This window comes from Emydura macquarii, unplaced genomic scaffold, assembly GCF_026122565.2.
Source record: "Emydura macquarii macquarii isolate MOO-44397 ecotype Brisbane River unplaced genomic scaffold, CSIRO-AGI_Emac_v2 contig_1119, whole genome shotgun sequence".
Taxonomy (NCBI): domain Eukaryota; kingdom Metazoa; phylum Chordata; order Testudines; family Chelidae; genus Emydura; species Emydura macquarii.
This window is the reverse complement of record NW_027131256.1, coordinates 160,812-177,832: the sequence shown is the minus strand read 5'-3', so window position 1 is coordinate 177,832 and position 17,021 is coordinate 160,812. Positions and strand designations below refer to the sequence as shown.

The 17,021-nt window shown below is 54.4% G+C and overlaps 2 protein-coding genes and 1 non-coding gene across 3 annotated transcripts; 1 reads left to right on the top strand and 2 right to left on the bottom strand.

Moving 5' to 3' along the window:
* Positions 1-5,419: 5,419 nt before the first annotated feature.
* Positions 5,420-13,838, bottom strand: PHB2 (prohibitin 2). The gene is made up of 9 exons (XM_067546407.1): positions 13,740-13,838; positions 13,467-13,615; positions 13,202-13,286; positions 11,979-12,058; positions 11,593-11,777; positions 7,826-7,955; positions 7,097-7,200; positions 6,594-6,671; positions 5,420-5,575 (listed from the first exon to the last, which is right to left on the bottom strand). The coding sequence occupies exons 2-9, from the start codon at positions 13,591-13,593 to the stop codon at positions 5,420-5,422; spliced, it is 945 nt and encodes a 314-aa protein (XP_067402508.1). The 5' UTR covers positions 13,594-13,615; positions 13,740-13,838.
* LOC137151938 (small nucleolar RNA U89) lies at positions 6,231-6,522 on the bottom strand. The gene has a single exon (XR_010919414.1). It is a non-coding gene; the product is annotated as a small nucleolar RNA U89 (small nucleolar RNA).
* Positions 13,839-13,962: 124 nt separating the features above from the next.
* On the top strand, positions 13,963-16,795 carry EMG1 (EMG1 N1-specific pseudouridine methyltransferase). The gene is made up of 6 exons (XM_067545889.1): positions 13,963-14,274; positions 14,388-14,489; positions 14,910-15,051; positions 15,627-15,685; positions 15,842-15,991; positions 16,432-16,795. The coding sequence occupies exons 1-6, from the start codon at positions 14,137-14,139 to the stop codon at positions 16,543-16,545; spliced, it is 705 nt and encodes a 234-aa protein (XP_067401990.1). The 5' UTR covers positions 13,963-14,136; the 3' UTR covers positions 16,546-16,795.
* The last annotated feature ends 226 nt before the right edge of the window (positions 16,796-17,021 follow it).

The window sequence follows — 17,021 nt, the reverse complement described above, 5'->3', positions numbered from 1 at the left end:
TCCCAGCCCGGCTGTGGGGGAAGACGGCAGCGGCTGTTAACACAGGAGGGTACGACCTGGTCTTACGGCCTCTGCTCCGCGCAGGCGGCATTGCCAGGCGTCCCCAGCGTGTTCCCAGTCGTGAACTAGAGGAAAAGCTGTTTAAAAAAACCAGAGCAGTGGGTGTGTTAACCCAGGCCCAGCGCGGCAGGAGCGTGCCCTCAGCTGGCCCCCACCCAGCTGGCAGGTGGGCGCTGTGCACACAGGGCCCCCCCCCAGCCCAGGGCTCACAGCTGAGTGTCCCCGGCAGGGCTGGGTCAGAGCAGGGACCTACCAGCCGTGACACTGCCGGGCTGAGCGGGTTCACAGCTGCTCGTAGCTCACATTTCAGCGCCAGCGCCGGCTGACAGCCTCTGGCCACCGAGACACGGAGCCACACCCTGACTCACGGTCAGCCTCAGGGCAGGTGTGTGTGTGGGGGGGGGGGAGGGGAGCAGCTCCAGCTGTGAGCCCAGCTGCTGGGGCTGACAGCCAGGAGCTGCTGTACCTTCTCCTACCTGTCGTGTAGACCAAGTGTGTGTGGGGGGGGGGTGTCAAATGCCAGCCACTGGCTTGTGCTCGCTGGGTTTCCCTGCAGCCTGCAGTGCCCATTAGTCAATAGCTGTTCCCCATGTAGGGACGTACAACCTGTGAGCGTCACCCTGTAACTGCCCCATGGGTGAGCTGAGCTGGGCTCCGTGGGGCTAGCGCTATAGGGCAGGCTGTCGACCCAGCCCCAGCACATCTCCAGCATGAAGCCCCATTCCCCACTACCCCGCCCCAGTAGTACCCTCAGGGCGAGAGACACATGGTGGGATGAGACGTAAACGAGTAACTGGGCTGCCCAGGTGAGACTCCCCTGCGTGAACCCAGGATCAAGGGTGCTGTGGGCAGCCTAATAATGCCCCCGCTGTGCGTCAGGCTGGAGCGTTGCGGCAGGGCTGGCGTATTGCCCGGACGGGGTTCATCAGTCTGATGAGGCATGAGTTGGGGGGCAGGGCTGTATCCAAAGGGAGGTGCGCTTTGCTGAGCACTGACGGTCCAGGGGAAAGAAATTAATTAAAGGTGATTGCTGAGCCAAGGGGCGCATGCTGCCCCAGAAAGTCGGGGTGCAGAAATCCCAGCCACGGCCAAAGGGCAGCCGGGGCGCTGGAGGAGGAAGGGTCGATGCTAACTGATGTGGTGGATGTTTAAACGCTCTAGCAGGAGGCTCCCAGCACCATCTAGGCGGCAGGGCAGGAGGCCATGAGCTGGGGGGGGGGAGGGGGCAGAGACAAAGTCCACGAAGGGCCCAGTCCAGGGGGTGCATTTGAACTGGCTTCTGAAAGGACCACGGAGTCTGGGGCCAGAGGAAAAGCTAGCCACCTTGTATTGCTCAGTTTCCCCAGCAGGATTTCCCTCCCCCCCCCCCGAGATTTCCGGCTGTTGGATCAGCAGGCAGTGCCAGGATCTGTGGCAAGGAAACCCAGGGCAGGGGCAGCCGCAGAGCGAGGCAGTTTAAAGGAGGCCAGCCCAGAGCAGCGTAATTCATCGCGCGAGCCCGCCCCATCGTCCAGTCCCAGCTTCTGGCGGGCAGAGGCTTGGAGACACCCAGCACATGAGGCTGCGTGCCGAACCACCTTGGCCAATCGCCACTGATGGAGCTATCCTCCGGGAAATCAGCTAGTCCGTGGTCAAACCCCGGTCTACCTTTTACCTTCACAGCATCCACCCCACAGCAGCGCTGGCATCGCTTCACCACCCACCACCCCGGCCAGAGACGCTCTGCAGCAGCTCTCAGGGCTGCCTTTCCCAGTCAGTCATATCTGTGCAGCAATGACGCTGCTTCCAGACCCAGCTTGACCTCCGGGCTGGCTGCTGCCCCTCTCAGCACCACCACAGGCACGGCCCTGCACAGCTGCCGCAGGGGCAATGGGCAGCTGCACCCCCCCCCACCGAGGAGATGGTCTAGGAAAAGGCAGATGCAGGGAGCTGGGGAGGCGTTGGAGCTGCAGTGCCCAGCTCCTGCAGGGCCAGGCTCTCCCCGCACGCAGTCTGGGCAGACACTGTTTTGATTCCCCTTTGGCTGGATGGAAAACACCCAGGGTGGAGCCTCAACAAGCAGAGCCCAGCCCCACCTTGCTGTCAGGTATCGGGGGGCTCCTGCAGTCCAGCTTCTCCCCCCCCACTTCATAGTCACAGCATCTCCCTTTGGGCTGCCCCTGCGCTGGGGGACCCAGCCCTGGCATTCTCTGAAAGCAAAAGGAAATTTCTGCTCCTTTTGCACGCCGAGATCCAGCCGCTGCACTCCTCAGCGGGACCGGCAGCTTCCCTTCTCCCCCTGGAAGAGCCTGGGTCAGTCGTACCTTCCCCCTGCCAGCCACCCACCCCCGGCCACAGCTTCTCGGCCATTTGCTGTGAGAAGGCAAAGCCACCCGGGCTGCTACCGAGGGCGCCACAGCTACCCCGAGCTCCACCCCAGCTGTCTCCACTGCATAGGGGCAGTCCTGATATTTGGGGCTTTTTCTTATACAGGCACCTATTAACCCCCTCCCCCCAATTTGTCACACTTGCGAGCTGGCCCCCCCAGTGCCTCCAGCTCAGATAGCACCTCCCCCGCTGACGCGGCTGAGCCAGCGGCTTGGACCCCAGGGCCGGGTGCAGGGGACAAGGAATGGCCCAAGAACCGAAGGCCAGCAGCAGCAAGAACAGGCAGGTTGGTTACTCCCAGCATCCCCCGCTGCAGAGGCAGGGAAGTGATTTGAAGTCCAGAAAGCACAGCTGTCCCCATGGTTACCGTCAGTAACCCCTGCCCCCAGAACGCTGAACACAGCCCAGCACACAGCGAAACCCACCTCGGCAGGAAGCAGCTTCAAATACTGAAACCATGCACCGTGCCCAGCAACCGTCCGCCCCATTCCCACTGCCCCGGGAGACGGGCTGGAGGTCCGGTGTGGGCCTCCCACAGGGACAGTAAGACAAAGGGAGAAGTTGGAGGTCTCAAAGAGGCAAAACCCAGCACATCAGCTTGGAGAGGAGCTGAGGGAGCAGGGGCCTGGCCAAGTGGTCCCCAGGGGGCTCCTCATCCTAAATCCCATTTGTACTGAGGGAGCAGCTGTATCACATACAGCTCCATCCATCCAGCCTGCCCCACAGCCTGCACTTCAGGGACCACATCCACAGTAGCCATGGCGCTGTGGGGCTTTTTGCACCCCCACGGCTCATGCAGCTGACCAGGCTGTGTGCATGTCCTGTAATGGGGAACATGCACATAATTGAGGCAGGTGTGAACAGAACCAAGGCAGGGAGATCAAGCAGCTTGTAACCAGGCAGGCCTTGCTGTGAACTCAGCCCGGGCGTAGCAGGCTGGGACACAAGAGCCACTGCCCGGCTGTGCTGGCAGGAGAGCTTCATGCCTCAGCTCCACCCATCACTTCCTCCTAACACGCTGAGGGTGTCACCCTCCCTCCCCATCCATAGCTTCCTGATCCCGGTCACTGCCACCCCGAGCCCCGCTTTAACCCACAATAAACCCGGCATTCAGTCTCAGTCACTAAACACGCCTGCGACAAGTTTTGATTCATTTATTTATTTTTACAAACTTCTGAAAGATAAAATTATGTGATCCGAGCGCCCAAAGATGTCAAGAGGCCCATGAAACCTTCATTCATGAGTTTTCCCTTGGCGGGTGGGGGGGACGGGGTGGAAGAAAAATTAACAGGAGATTCATTGGATTGGAAGCTAGACGCTGGTACCAAAATATAAAGGCCTCTTGTGTGAGAGAGTAGTTATGTTTCGTGCTCTACACATCCAAGTATGAACAGAGGCTGGGTGTGAACAGGTCCCCAGGGGCTCACACTGGCCTTCCAGAGTTTAAACCCACCAAATGGGAGGTTTTACAGCACCCAAACGAAGCAGGAATTCAACTCGCCACGTGATGGAGCCCAATGGCGCAGATGGCCGCCAACACTGGGGACCATGGATCAGCCTGGCCACGGCATTGGGAATTTCAAAGTAAAGGAGAGAGGACAATCGATCAGAAGTAACAGGCCACAGCAGAGGCCCCAGGCAGAGGGGGAATCTCGGGTGAGGGAAGATGGCCGAGGTGCTTGCACATCTTGCTCTGTCAATTGGTGTGAATGGTTCTAGCAGTTTCATTTCTTCCCCGGTTTGGTCAGGAGGCTGTCACTGTGGGGAGAGAGGAATGAGACACTGCGGACCGGGAGGCACACATGCAGGGGATGGAGTTTAACAGTGGATCCAGCCTGACCACATGCACCAGTGATAGAAGAGCTGCCCTCTAGCCCTGGCTTCACTAGCCTCTCTGCCACAGCTCCACAACCCCCTGGGAGAGGTAAAGTCCATCCATTTTACCGTGGCAGAAATAAAGGCAGAGAGGGAGGAAATGACTCAAGGTCACGTAGCTGGACAGGGCCACAGCTGGAACAGAAGCCAGGAATCCTGACTCCTAGGCCCCCTGCTCTAACCCATTATCTGGGCCACTGAAGACCGGCTGGCTGGGCTGACCCTGCCCTGTGTCATGTGGTATTCAGCAGGGGGGCAGACTCTGAGCCTGGGGCATAAACACCATGTTTGAGAGCATGGAGGGAATTCCAGCCTGCCTGGAGTGTAAAGGAAGCCTGCGTGGAGAAAGCGCTTCCTTCCAGCAGCACCACACCCCCACAGCATGCAATCCCCATGCAAACTGCCTCCTTGCCTGCTCCCACCCCTCCGCAGCCTGGGCTCCCCACACCACCTGCCTGCCTCCTCCACTTTCAGGAACCCACCCTGCTCCCATCCTGGCCTGCACTCACCAAGCTGCTAAGAGACTTGGATTCACCACCTGTCTAACCTCCAGCCTCGCTCATCCATCCATGGAACTCATCTTACCCCTCTTACCGCGGTATTTGACGTCACAGTCTGATGTGTTTGTGCTCACCGCACCCCTGTGAGCTAGCACAATGTTACTGGCCCATTTACAGCAGGGATCAGAGAGAAACTACGGCCTACCTCCTCCCAGGCATTTAAGCACCAAACTCCCGCTGACTTGCCCCAGTCACACAGGAAATCTGTGGCAGGGCAGAGAATTGGACCCAGGTTTCTTAAGTGCTCAAATCACTACTTCATCCACTTCCATATGGCGCATCCTCCTTGCTGCCTGAAACCCTGCGATATCCACCAGTCCTGCCCCAGTGCACTGGAAAAGGGTTCATACAAAGTGATCTGTGCCTTACCTTCCTCTGCGTGTCAGGAGAGGCAGCCACAAAAAAGGAGAGAGAAAAACAATTAGATGTAACTAGATTTGTACCCTGAGTTTTAGCTCCTGTGCACCCCACAGACTCACCCCACTCCAGGGAAATGTGATGAGGGACAGAGCTCCAGAAGGGAACCGCTGGGGGCTCAGAACATCTTTAACATTCATTTATAAGGGGAGTGAACTTGGGGGAGAGGGAAGAATCCATTTGCAGGGGCTATTTGGAGCCCTTCTGAACCACCCGTACCTGGTGAAGCCCTCATCCTGTAGGTTCAGCTGCAAGTTATCAGCTGTGAGATACACACGGTTCTGCGAGGCCGCAATCTGAAAGACACAAAGCAAGGGTAGGGTGGCTGTAGTGGAAGCGAGTTCACAAAGGGGTAGAGTGAATGAAACCCCTCCACCTCCTTACGAGCTGCCCCTTGCAGATACAGGTTTTGAGTGGGACAGACTCTGTGCTGCTGAGTCTGGCCTGGATCCCTGCTCATGGCTTTGCCAATGTGGGGAAGGGATGATGTGTTAACGGCCTGCCAAGGGAGGTTGTGGAATCTGTGTCACGGGAGGTTAGGAACAGGTTGGATAAACTCGTCAGGGATGGTCTGGGTAGACTTAGCCCTGCCTCAGTGCAGGGGCTGGACTAGATGAGCACTCGAGGTCTCTTCCAGCCCGACATTTCTATGACTCTATGACAACTGCTAACTGAGGTCTTGATATTCGAGGCTGCACCATTTAAACTTTAAACTCAGTTTAAACACAGATTTAGTCACGTGTGGACTTTCTTCATCTGATTTAAACATGGTTTATGTTGACTTACCATAACTCAAGATAGAACTGGGTTCACCTGAAGCCATATAAACCAGGCTTAGAATCGAACTGAGAGTGCCTCCATGGAGTTACGTACTGGTCTAACAGCACGTCTCGGTTAAAACAGTAGTCTGAATAAGGGCAAAGCCATGTCCCATGCCCAGTGCCATCAGAGTTTGAGAACTAGTGCTCCTTCCAGCTCCCCATCACATTGACCTGACCCCCAAGCAGGTTTGTGCGCCCTTCCCCAGACCGCAGCGTACTGTGGCCTCTGGGTGGCTGTGGCTGGGCATGGGGCGCTGAAGTTTGATATAGATCTGGCTTTATGGTGGGGGGGTGGAGGCTCCTACCCACCCACCAAGATCACAGATCAGTACAGACAACCCCCACCCTGACAGGAGAGTGGGGGTGCAAAGGGGTAAGGTCAGGAGGAAGCAGGTCACATTCGCCTTAGACTCATCACATGGCCTCTGGGACGGGTGTGGGGCGTGCAAAGAATGTAGTGAAGGGACATGAGACATCCCCACCCACAACGAACCGTCTTGGAGATGTTCTGGGCAGCTCGGATCTTGCGCAGCTTGATGTAGCCTGGATTCTTGCTCAAGGCTTCGCCAATGTGAGGACGACAGTAAGTTAAGGGGGGAAACTGCTAACAGACCCTCACCTAACTTCCCCCTCCCAACCGAGTGACCCCCCCGTTCTCTCTGAAACAGTGCTCACTGCATCAGTTTGACCTTGAGCCTCAAGCCAAAGGTAAGGAGGCTATGAGTGGCCACAGCTGGGAGTTGGATGTGGATCAAGCAGGTGTCAGTGGGGAAGGGAGGCTTCCAGCCTTCCACCATGATCACAGGCCAATGCAGACAGCCCCCGTGCTCTGCTCAGGGAAGGGGGACAAATGACAGAAGGCAAGTCCCATCCGCCTTCAGTCCATGACACAGCTTCCAGCACGTGTATCTTGGGTTGAGACAGACTCCCAGAATCCCTGTGCTCCAGCATCAGCCAGCCTCCCCTGACCACACCCGCAGGGTATGAAAAGGATATCATCTTGGCAGCCGTGGCTTCCCCCTCTGCCTGAACAATCTTCTGCTTCTGTTCCTGCTTGGCCTTCTCCACCAAGAACTGCGCTCGCTGTGCCTCCTGTTGGGCTAGGGAGGGAAAAGGCCAAAACAGAGAATTCAGAGCCAGGTCCTACCCCTCAAATCCTATGGCAAGATCCTTCCTACAGTCCATTCCCTGGGGCTCCTGCGTCTCAGGGCCTGCAATGGTGGTGTCCTGGGCTCTTGCCCAGCTAGTTATTTAGACTGTCCATTTCTGGGCACAGGGACCACGAATGATGTTTTGCCAGCACCTAGCACAGGGAGGCTGGGGCCCCTAGGCAAATACAGCTACAAACATGAACAGCCAGGAACTGACGGAGTGAAGCCGCCTGAAGCAATGGGAACTCAGCCCTGCTGCAGGTATGAGAATCTTCTGCTCCAGCTTCCATGACCAAGTGCTTTCAAATGCTGCCCATTAAATACAAAGGTTCCAAAGGCTGGCCAAGGGAGACAGACGTTTGCAGGGCCTGACTATGATTATATCCATGGGGCGTCACTGCCATTTCAGACAAAGCTTTTGGCACTGAATTGCCTTGTCTGAAAAGGAAAGGAACAGAACTGCCAGTGGGATTCCAGTGTTCACTGTCAAAGGAGGATTCCAAAACAGACGGGCGGCTTCTGCCACGCTCATCCCCTAGAACTGCGCTGGGGATTGAGGGCAGCACCCACTCACCCACTTGCTTGGCCTCAACAGCCGCTGTGTACTCGCGGCTGAAACTCAGCTCTGTAATGGCCACATCATCCAAGATGAGGCTGAAATCCTTGGCACGCTCTGTCAGTTCCCGTCGGATAAGCAGAGAGACCTGAAATAAAGAGTGGTGAGTAGGGACAGAAGGAACTGTAACCCACTGATCTCTTCCCAATTACCACTTCCTCCAGAGCACAGGACATCCCCAACCCAGTCCACTTCCTATGGTCTCTAGTTCCCAGGATCCTGAGTGACATGGAGAGGATTCTTGAGCAACACAGGAACCTAAGAACTGCCAGACCAAGACCCAGAGGCCATCCAGTCCAGCGTCCTGTCTCTGACAGTGGCCAGGACCAGCTGCTTCAGGGGAAGGTATAAGAAACCTTGCAGCAGGTAGATGAAGAAAAATCTGACTCCCATATTAGGTTTCCGTTTGGTCTCTAATTAGAGATTGTCTCAAACCGTGACGCATGTCCCCCTCCAAACTGTTTGTTGCCATTAAGTAACCCTGGATAGACTTGATACCTATATGAATATCCAATCTCTTTGAATCCTGCTAAGTTCTTAGCCTCAGTGACGTTCTGCGGCAATGATTTCCTCAGTTCAGTCACACAGTGTGGAAGTGTTTCCTTCTATAGGGTTAGAATTTCCCACCTTCCAAGGTCATTGAGAGTCCCCTTGTTCTTGTGTTCCGAGAAAGGGAGAACAGAAGTTCCTGATCTCCCATCTCTGCAGCAGTCACTATTGTATAGACTTGCGTACCTGTTACGTCTCCTTTCTAAGAGAACAATCCCCATCTTTTTAGTCTCTTCATAAGAGTTTTTCCAGGCCCTTGATCAGTCTCATCACTTCTCTGAACCCCCTCTAGTCCTGCAATATCCACTGGCGATGGAGTGACCAATACTGCACACACTATCCACAGAAGGCTGCATCAGTGACTTACATAAAAGGCATTATAATATTCTCTGGATTATTCAAATCCCATTCCTTATGCCTAATATTTTTTTCTTTTTGACCACGAAGCTGTCACTGAGCTGTCTGTGATGCCCAGGCCTCTCTCCTGAGCTGGTTCATTTTTATTCCTGTAAGGCAGTGGTTCCCAACCTTTTCAGCTCGAGGGCCACAGATAGATAGCATTTTTATAGCCCTGAAGGGCCACCAGTCTCCGCCAGCAGGCCCCCTCCCCCACTGCAGGCAGATGGAGGCTGCCTCCCCGCTGATCTCCCGTCTCCCTGGCTGCAGCAGGGAAACCACTTGTGTCATGTAACCCTGTGTGCTCCACCTGGGTCCCCAGGCAGTGGCTCCCTTCTGCAGCCAGGGGGACGGAAGATCAGTGCTCCCCTCCCTCTGGCTCCAGCAGGGACCCCAGCAGCAATGGACCTAGTTGGAGCACTTTGCTGTGCTCCCTGCTACAGCCGGGGGAAGGAGGAGGGGAGGGCTGATTTCCCATCCCACTGGGCGCAGTGAGGAGTCTGCACCAGTCTTTTAGCCACACGGAAATGTGCTCCGCCTGGGTCCTTAGGATGCAGCTCCCTTCTGCAGCCAGCAGGAGGGGAGCAGCGGGCCACAGGTTGGGAACCACTGCTGTAAGGTGTACCAGAGGTTCAGTTTTTCCCTCCAACATGTGTTACTTTGCATTCACTGACACTGGATTTCATTTGCCATCATATTGCCCACACCCCTAGCATGTTTGGGTCTCTCTGAAGTTCCTCTCAGTCCCCTCTGGTCTGGGGACTAACGCAAATAACTTATCTGCAGATTCTGCTTCCTCACTGCTTACCCAGGGTCCTTACAGATCAATATATATATATATATATATTAAGCAGCATAGGATCTAGTACAATCCCTTGAGTACCCAGCTACTAACCTGTAAATATGATGCAAACTAACCATTTATTCCTACTCTTTACTTTCTGTTTCGTAGCCAGTTTATCTAGAGCTCTGTGTTGCTCTCACCCCCCACAATGACTTAATTTCTTTAGTAGGCTCGTGTATAGGGCCTAATCACAGGCCTTGTAGAAGTCTAAATAAATTACGTCAAGCGGTTCTCCTTTATCCACTATGTCACTTACACGTGCAAGTAATTCTGAGATGTATGAGACATGATTTTCCTTTGCAGAATCTGCGCGGGTTAGACATTATCAGATCATGAAATTCTAGGTGTTTAGTTATAATCATTTCCACCTGTTTGCCAGGCACAGATCTGAGACTCAATGCACTGTACAACCCCAGATCACACCTAGAGTTTTTTCTAAGTGTAAGTACAGAGGCAGTTAATGAGTGCATGAATATTCCTGTTAGGAACTCTACCACTTCATCCTGAAACTCCTTCTGAACTCTTAGGTATAACCATCTGGGCCTGGGGACTTACTGCCTTTTAAATGATCAGTTTGGAACTGACCTCATCTTCACTACCTGGAAAGAACAAGCCAGGGCAGGAATCCCTCCAACCTTCTTAGCGCTGAATATGCAAGGAAAACGTGCAACTTCTCAACCAAATCTTTATCTTCCTTATTTGCACCCGCTAACTCCTGTAATCCAGGGGACTCACCAATTCTCTCAGGTGTCCTGCTTCTGATATGCTGAAAGAATCTCATTTGTTTTGTGTCTTCTGCTATTTGCTCTTCAAGTTCTATTTTGGCCCTTCTAATTCCCCTCCTTGCCTGCTGTAATTTATGCTTCTGTTTATTGGCTTCATTAGGCCCCACTTTTGAAATTTTGAAGGATTTTTGTTTGAATAGCATCTTGAATCTTATTCAGTTATATTTGTTTGCTCCTTGCCCTTTGGATCCCTTTTAGTTCATCAGTGCCCATGTCTTCTCAATTATTGTTTTTATAAGCAGCATCAATTCCACTTCTAGGTATTTTACCTCTGCTCCTTTTATCTTTTAATTCTAAAAGGGCTTTTTGACTAACCTATGCATTTTATTGAAATCTCCCTTTCTAAAGTTGAGTGTCACTGTTTGGTACCCTACCTGCCTCGGTTATACTGTGGTCACTATTACTCAGAGGCTCTGCTACGGTCACTTCTTGACTTAAATATCAGTTTCTTAAGACTAAGTTGAGAGTATCCTTTCTTCTCTTGTACTCTGGAACTTGCTTCTTGGAACACCCATCACTTAATGTTAATCAACTGCTTCTCTATACTTGGTCCCGTTGTGCTACTGGACCAGGTAGTGTGTGTGGAAGTTGAAGTGCCCCATTATCTTCATTAGGTTTTCCTGCCTCTGATGTCTCTCTATATTGTGCACTCAACTCCTCTTTTTGAGCGGGAGGCCAGTAGCACATGCTCACGTCTTGGGATATGGATCCCTAGAGGTTCAGCTGGCTGGTCCTGACCAATGAGAATTTTCATCTTGCTGGATCCTACAGACTCTTGTAGATACAGCATTACTCCCTCACCTCTTCAGTCTAGTCTGTCCTGCACAGACTGACCTTCAGCTTCCTTCCCAGGAGTCTCCATTTAGCCTCCAGGACCTCTTCCTTTACATTTCCCTGTGTTACTGATCCCAACCTGTACCAGGACCATAGGCTCCTTCCTCACTCACCAGAAGCCTGTTGAGGTGTCTCATGGTATCTGTCACCTCTGCACCCAGCAAGAAGTGACTCTAAACCTGGTGCCAAAGGGCTAATTCTTCCACACCAGCTTCTGTGCCCTGTCTCTGCTGCACATCTGGGGTGGGAGTGGGGGGTTAGCTAAGTCCAGGCAGGCTCTAGCACCCCAGACATTTACGGTGGGACAGTGAACAGACCTGAGCTCGTTGAGTGATGAGTTGTGAAGCATTGAACTTGGCCACAACACTTTTGAGCACCTCGTTGACAATGGAAGGAAGGACCCGCTCCTCATAGTCCAGACCTAAACGCTGGTACATTTTGGGCAGTTCTGCAGCATTGGGGCGTGAAAGGACACGCAGAGAGATGTTCACCATCTGCAGATCTAAGAGACAACGAATCAGATTAGCTACACCCCTAGAGCCCAGCCTGACTCCCACCAGCTCTGCCAATACCCCCAAATCTGCAGACCCACCCCCGCCATTCCAGTCCTCTACACACACAGCTCTGCATGGGCTCCTAATACAGAAATGATGGGCAAAGGACTGTGTCCTTTCCCTTGTCCTGGTCAACCAGATGGTCTCACCTTTGGAGCCTGTTGGGGAGGAGATTTTTCGAGGTCGAGCTCGGATATCATAAATTATTGGATACTGAAACCAGGGTATTCTGAAAAGCCAAGGAGGAAATCTCATGTTACACAGACATACAAAGGTGCCATGAAGGATGGAAAGGGAATTGGGATGGAGTGTGTACATGTGTGCAGTTCAAGGGAGGGGGAACAGTGAATCCAAGGACTGAACAACATTGGAGAAGGATGAAACAATGATTAGGACACTAGCTGAGGACTTGGGAGAGCCGAGCTCAAACCACAGCCTTCCTGCACGACCTTGGGCAAGTCAGTCTCTCTGTGCCTCAGTTCCCAGGCTGAAAACAGGGATAATAGCATTGCCCTGCCTCACAGGGGCACGGTGAGGATAAATCTACCAAGGATTAGGATTGGGAAGCTCAAACATTCTACAGTAATGGGGGCTACACCCCAGACGTACCTATACATAAACCAGTTCGAATGGGGCGGCTAGGCTGTTACCTCAAATATTTCCCACTAAAAGCTTTAACTTTCTGTTTTGATGACATTAAATTTGTAACAAGTGAATTTTTTTGTATTCTCTCCCTATTGTTTGAATACAGAAAGTGGGTGTCTCGCATTTGATACATGTATTTAGACGGTCTCATTTTAGCTATGATCCACCTCTCTGCTACGAGTTCCCAACGTCGCTGCTGCCGTGCGGCTGAAAATGGTTCCCTGCCAAGCCGTGTCAGCCGCACAGATCCCTTCCGGGGCACAGCAGGATCTTTAGAAAAGTTACGGGATGGATTATCGTAAGTTAAAATTTAGGAACCACAGGAATGTCTTTGCTCCTGAAATAAAGGCTGCTTTCCTAGGAAGACACGTACTGGGGACCTCGGTGGAAGTCTTGGCGTGAACGAAGGAAAAGACGTTTACCTGCTCACAACGGGCAAAGAGCAAGTTGGCTCGGACACAAGGCGACCTAGGCCAAAACCCCAGCGTGCCCCGTACAGCCGCCCCGGGGAGAGAGCTCGGGTGTGCTGGGTGAGGGCACGCTGCAGACTCCCAGAGGTTGTCTGTCCGTCCGTCTGTCTGTGGGTGGCTGTCGGTAGGAGTCAGGAGACCCCCGAGGGCCGGTCAAACCCCAGGAGCCTGTGTGTGTGTCTGTGTGTGTGTGGGAGGGGGGGTGTCAAACCCCAGGAGCCGCTGCCTCCCTCGCAGTCCAAGCGCCTCTACCCCACCTGAAGTGCAGCCCCTCGGCCATGATCGCGTCCTGCTGGATCCCGCCGATGCGGTTGAAGAATATCGCCCGCTGGCCTCCTTCCACTGCGGGGAGAGAGCGGGCAGCGGTCAGTCGGGCCGGGCCGGGGTGCAGCACGGGCCGGGAGACGGCGGCGGCGGCGGGGGGGGGACCGGGCCGGGCGCAGCGGGTGGGGGGGTGCAGCGCGGGCCGGGCCTGGCCTGGCCGGGCCGGGGGGTGGGGGCGGGGCGGGCGGCAGGACTCACCGGTGAAGACGGACTCGCGGACCCCGTAGGCGACGGCGCCGGCGCCCAGCAGCAGCTTGAGGGCGGTGCCCATGCCGCGCGGCCCGGCGGGGAGGCGGCCCGCCAAGTCCTTCAGGTTCTGGGCCATGGCGAGCTGGGGCGGGCGGGCGCTGCGGGACAGACAGACAGACAGGCGCGTGAGGGAGTCGGACGGACACGCGGTCAACCCCTCCCCCCCCGCGGCTCGGACTGGCTGGCACTGGGGGGGCTCAGCCCGCAGCCCGCCGCGCTCACCTACCCCCACGTTGCCGCTACAGGAGGGAGAAAGGGCACCGGAAGTGTCCGCCTCTAATCCCTCCGACCGGAAACCGGTGCCCGGAAGCGGCTCTGCCCTTTTCCAACATGGCGCCCCCGCCATTTAGGAAAAAAAAAAAAAAGTGAAGCTGGCGACCGGAAACCGGCCCGGCCGCGGGCAGGAAGTGACGTTTGGACTCCACGTCGGGCGCCATTTTGGGTCAGGGCAACATCCCAACAAGAGCCGGCACCGATACACGGGGAAGGGGCAGATGGCCGGACCCTGGTCACGTGACGTCGTTTTTGGGTCCTCTCACCGGCAGCTTCCTGTCGCGCACCGGAAGTGCTGGCCGCGTAGCTGATCGCGAGGCGCTCTGACCCCGCTTCCGCTTCCAAGATGGCGGCGCCCACGCGGCCGCTGCGGCGGCCGGCCGAGGACGAGGAGACGGGCCCGGCCCGCGAGGCGAAGCGGCCCCGGGCGCAGCGGCGGCGGCTTTTGGTGCTTCTCGAGGGGGCGAGTTTGGAGACCGTGAAGGTGCCGGGGGCGAGGGGCTGGGCGGGGCGGGGCTCGGGGCGGGCGGACGGACGGACTGCCGGGGGGTCCCCGCCGTGCCCCGCGTCACGCTGTGCTCGCCTCCCTGCCCGCAGGTGGGGAAGACGTTCGAGCTGCTGAACTGCGACAAGCACAAGTCGCTGCTGCTGCGGAGCGGTCGGGACCCGGGGGAGGTGCGGCCCGACATCACCCACCAGGTACCACCTTCCCCCCCCGCGGTGCAGTCCTGGGGAGGGTCGGGTCGGGTCCGGTCCACGGGGCCTGGAACCAGCCCCCCGCAGGCGGCCCCTGTGGAAAAGCCCCCCACCGGGGAACGGTTTCCTTGTCTCGCCCTACCGGAGATCAGCTTGTTCCTTGCAGCAGGCTCGTCCCTGTCAAGATGTCTTGACATTTACAATCCCGTTCCCCCTGTAAACAACTCTCTCTTCAAATGGCGTTGCAGTCGCGCCCACCCAGCTTTCCGCATCCTTCTCTCACCCCTGCCTTGGCAGGATAGTCTCCTCCTGCCCATCCCCGTGTCTAAACCCTGATCCCTGCGAGATGAGCTTCACTTTTAACATCAGATTCTCTCCCTCCTCTCATTTGCTTTCTCCATTATGTGCATTCTCACTTTTAAGAGTCTCCTGATGCTCATGGACAGTCCCCTGAACCGGGCTGGCCTGCTTCAGGTTTACATCCACACCCAGAAGAATGTTTTGATTGAAGTCAATCCCCAGACCAGGATCCCCCGAACCTTTGATCGATTCTGTGGTCTAATGGGTAAGAGGATCAAACTGCCTGCTCAGCTATGTGACAGCACAAGCTACAAGCTGTAAGCATTCCGGGGCCGAAAGTTTTGAGGAAAGATTTAAAGAACAATGTAGACTTTAAGGCCCGAGGGGCCCATCATGCTCATGTAGTCTGACCTCATTGCCGGCCACAGGACCTCACCCACCCACACCTGTAATAGACCCATAACCTGTGGCTGAGTCACTGAAGTCCTCAAATCATGATTTAAAGACTCTGTTACAGAGAATTCACCATTTACATTAGTTGAAATGTGTGAAGGACCTGTACTGCACAGGAAGGCAAAACCCTCCCAGGAGAACTGTCTGCAAGTCTGGGAATGTAAAGCCTGGCCATGGATTTTGGGGGAGTAGGATGAGAAAAGAGCTCAGGAACCATTCCCCAGGGCTGAGCCTGAGGGGTGTTGCCACAAGGGAAGGCTCTTCGGTGCTCAAGGTATTGGAAATTAGGTTGACATGAAACATGAAGTTTTTCCCAGCTCATTTTGCTGAATAATGGGTACTCTAATGTTGGTGCACAAATTTCCTAGTTTTTTTTTCTCCTGGCAGTTCAGCTGCTCCATAAACTCAGTGTTCGTGCATCTGATGGGCCCCAGAAATTGTTGAAGGTAAAAGTTTGTTTCTATCTGTTGCGGGGGAACTTAATGTGTGGTGCCCCTTAAGGGCTGAGACCGTGGTAGGAAGTGGGCCTGTGCTGCTGTATAGTTGTTTGAGTCAAAAGATCTCACCTCTAAACCTCAAGCTAAATTTGTTTTTCCGTGTAGGTCATCAAGAATCCAGTGACTAATCATCTCCCTGTAGGCTGCATGAAGATAGGCACCTCTTTCTCGGTCCCCACTGTGACAGACATGCGTGAACTGGTTCCCCCTGAAGAACCTGTTGCTATTGTTGTGGGAGCTTTTGCCCATGGCTCGGTAAGGGTAGTGATGGTTGGCACACCTTCTCCCATCACTCTGATTGTCTGGTGGAGCAGTAGACCTGTCAGGGGAAGTAGGGGACTTTTTTTTTTCATTTTGGATTATTGTGTTCTTGCACTATATATGGGGTGCTGTTCTCTGCTGCCTGATCTTTTATGTTAATGAGGTATTCCCTTTCTATTCCTCCCCCAGAATTGCCCTGAAAGTTATGATCTTATACCACAGCCATGCTGTCCCCCCCACTATAAGGTGTAATGGGGTAGTAGTTTTCCTGCCCTGCTTTAAAGGGTGGGTGCATTTCAGTTTTGGGTGGATTGCAGGCAGCACATAGTGTGAAAAGTGCTGGAAGTGCAGCAGCAGTGTTAGTGATTGGGGGTAACTGACTGGACAGCAAGATGGATTTCCTGCTTCCCCCTCATTCTTCTGTCTCTCTCCAGCTGAATGTTGACTATACTGAGAAGATGATCTCCATCAGCAACTATCCTCTCTCTGCTGCCCTGACCTGTGCCAAGATCACCACAGCCTTCGAGGAGGCTTGGGGGGTGGTGTGAGCCCTCCATGTTGGGCTCTGTGGAGTTGGACTCTGAACGATTGCTCCAGAAGCAGCAGTTATTTTTCTCCTTGTGTGTGTATAGGGAGCATGTAGAGCGAGCCGGACTCAAGGCTTCTTGGTGGAGTTCAAGCATACAGGGCCGAGCTCTCCTTTGCTACTGGCTGCTCCCATGGTGAGAGGGCAACAGGTACCGTCTGCCCCCTGGAGCTGTCCTCCCTCCTTCCATTAAAATTATTTTGATAAAAATGCATTTTTGTGCTGTGACTTTTCTAACTGCATGTGAGATAAAGGGGTGAGGAGAGATACTAGAGGGTCTGTGCCTGTATTAGAACCTTTGCTGTCCTAAACTTCTTCCTCAGCAGTAATGGAAAGCACAGTCGAAGAACTGTCACTCAGATATGCTCTGATAAACATGAGCCAGAGAGGTCTCCCACAGCAGATATTTAACACTCCTTGGATCTGTTCTCTGGGGAA

Coding starts and splice junctions, on each gene's coding strand:
- PHB2 (XM_067546407.1), bottom strand. CDS start 13,593: ATGGCCCAGAACCTGAAGGACTTGGCGGGCCGCCTCCCCGCCGGGCCG. Junction 7,956..11,592: donor TCATCACTCAACGAGCTCAG/GTCTGTTCACTG, acceptor TCTTTATTTCAG/GTCTCTCTGCTTATCCGACG. Junction 7,201..7,825: donor TGTTGAGGCCAAGCAAGTGG/GTGAGTGGGTGC, acceptor TTCCCTCCCTAG/CCCAACAGGAGGCACAGCGA.
- EMG1 (XM_067545889.1), top strand. CDS start 14,137: ATGGCGGCGCCCACGCGGCCGCTGCGGCGGCCGGCCGAGGACGAGGAG. Junction 14,275..14,387: donor CGAGTTTGGAGACCGTGAAG/GTGCCGGGGGCG, acceptor CCCTGCCCGCAG/GTGGGGAAGACGTTCGAGCT. Junction 15,052..15,626: donor TCGATTCTGTGGTCTAATGG/GTAAGAGGATCA, acceptor TTCTCCTGGCAG/TTCAGCTGCTCCATAAACTC.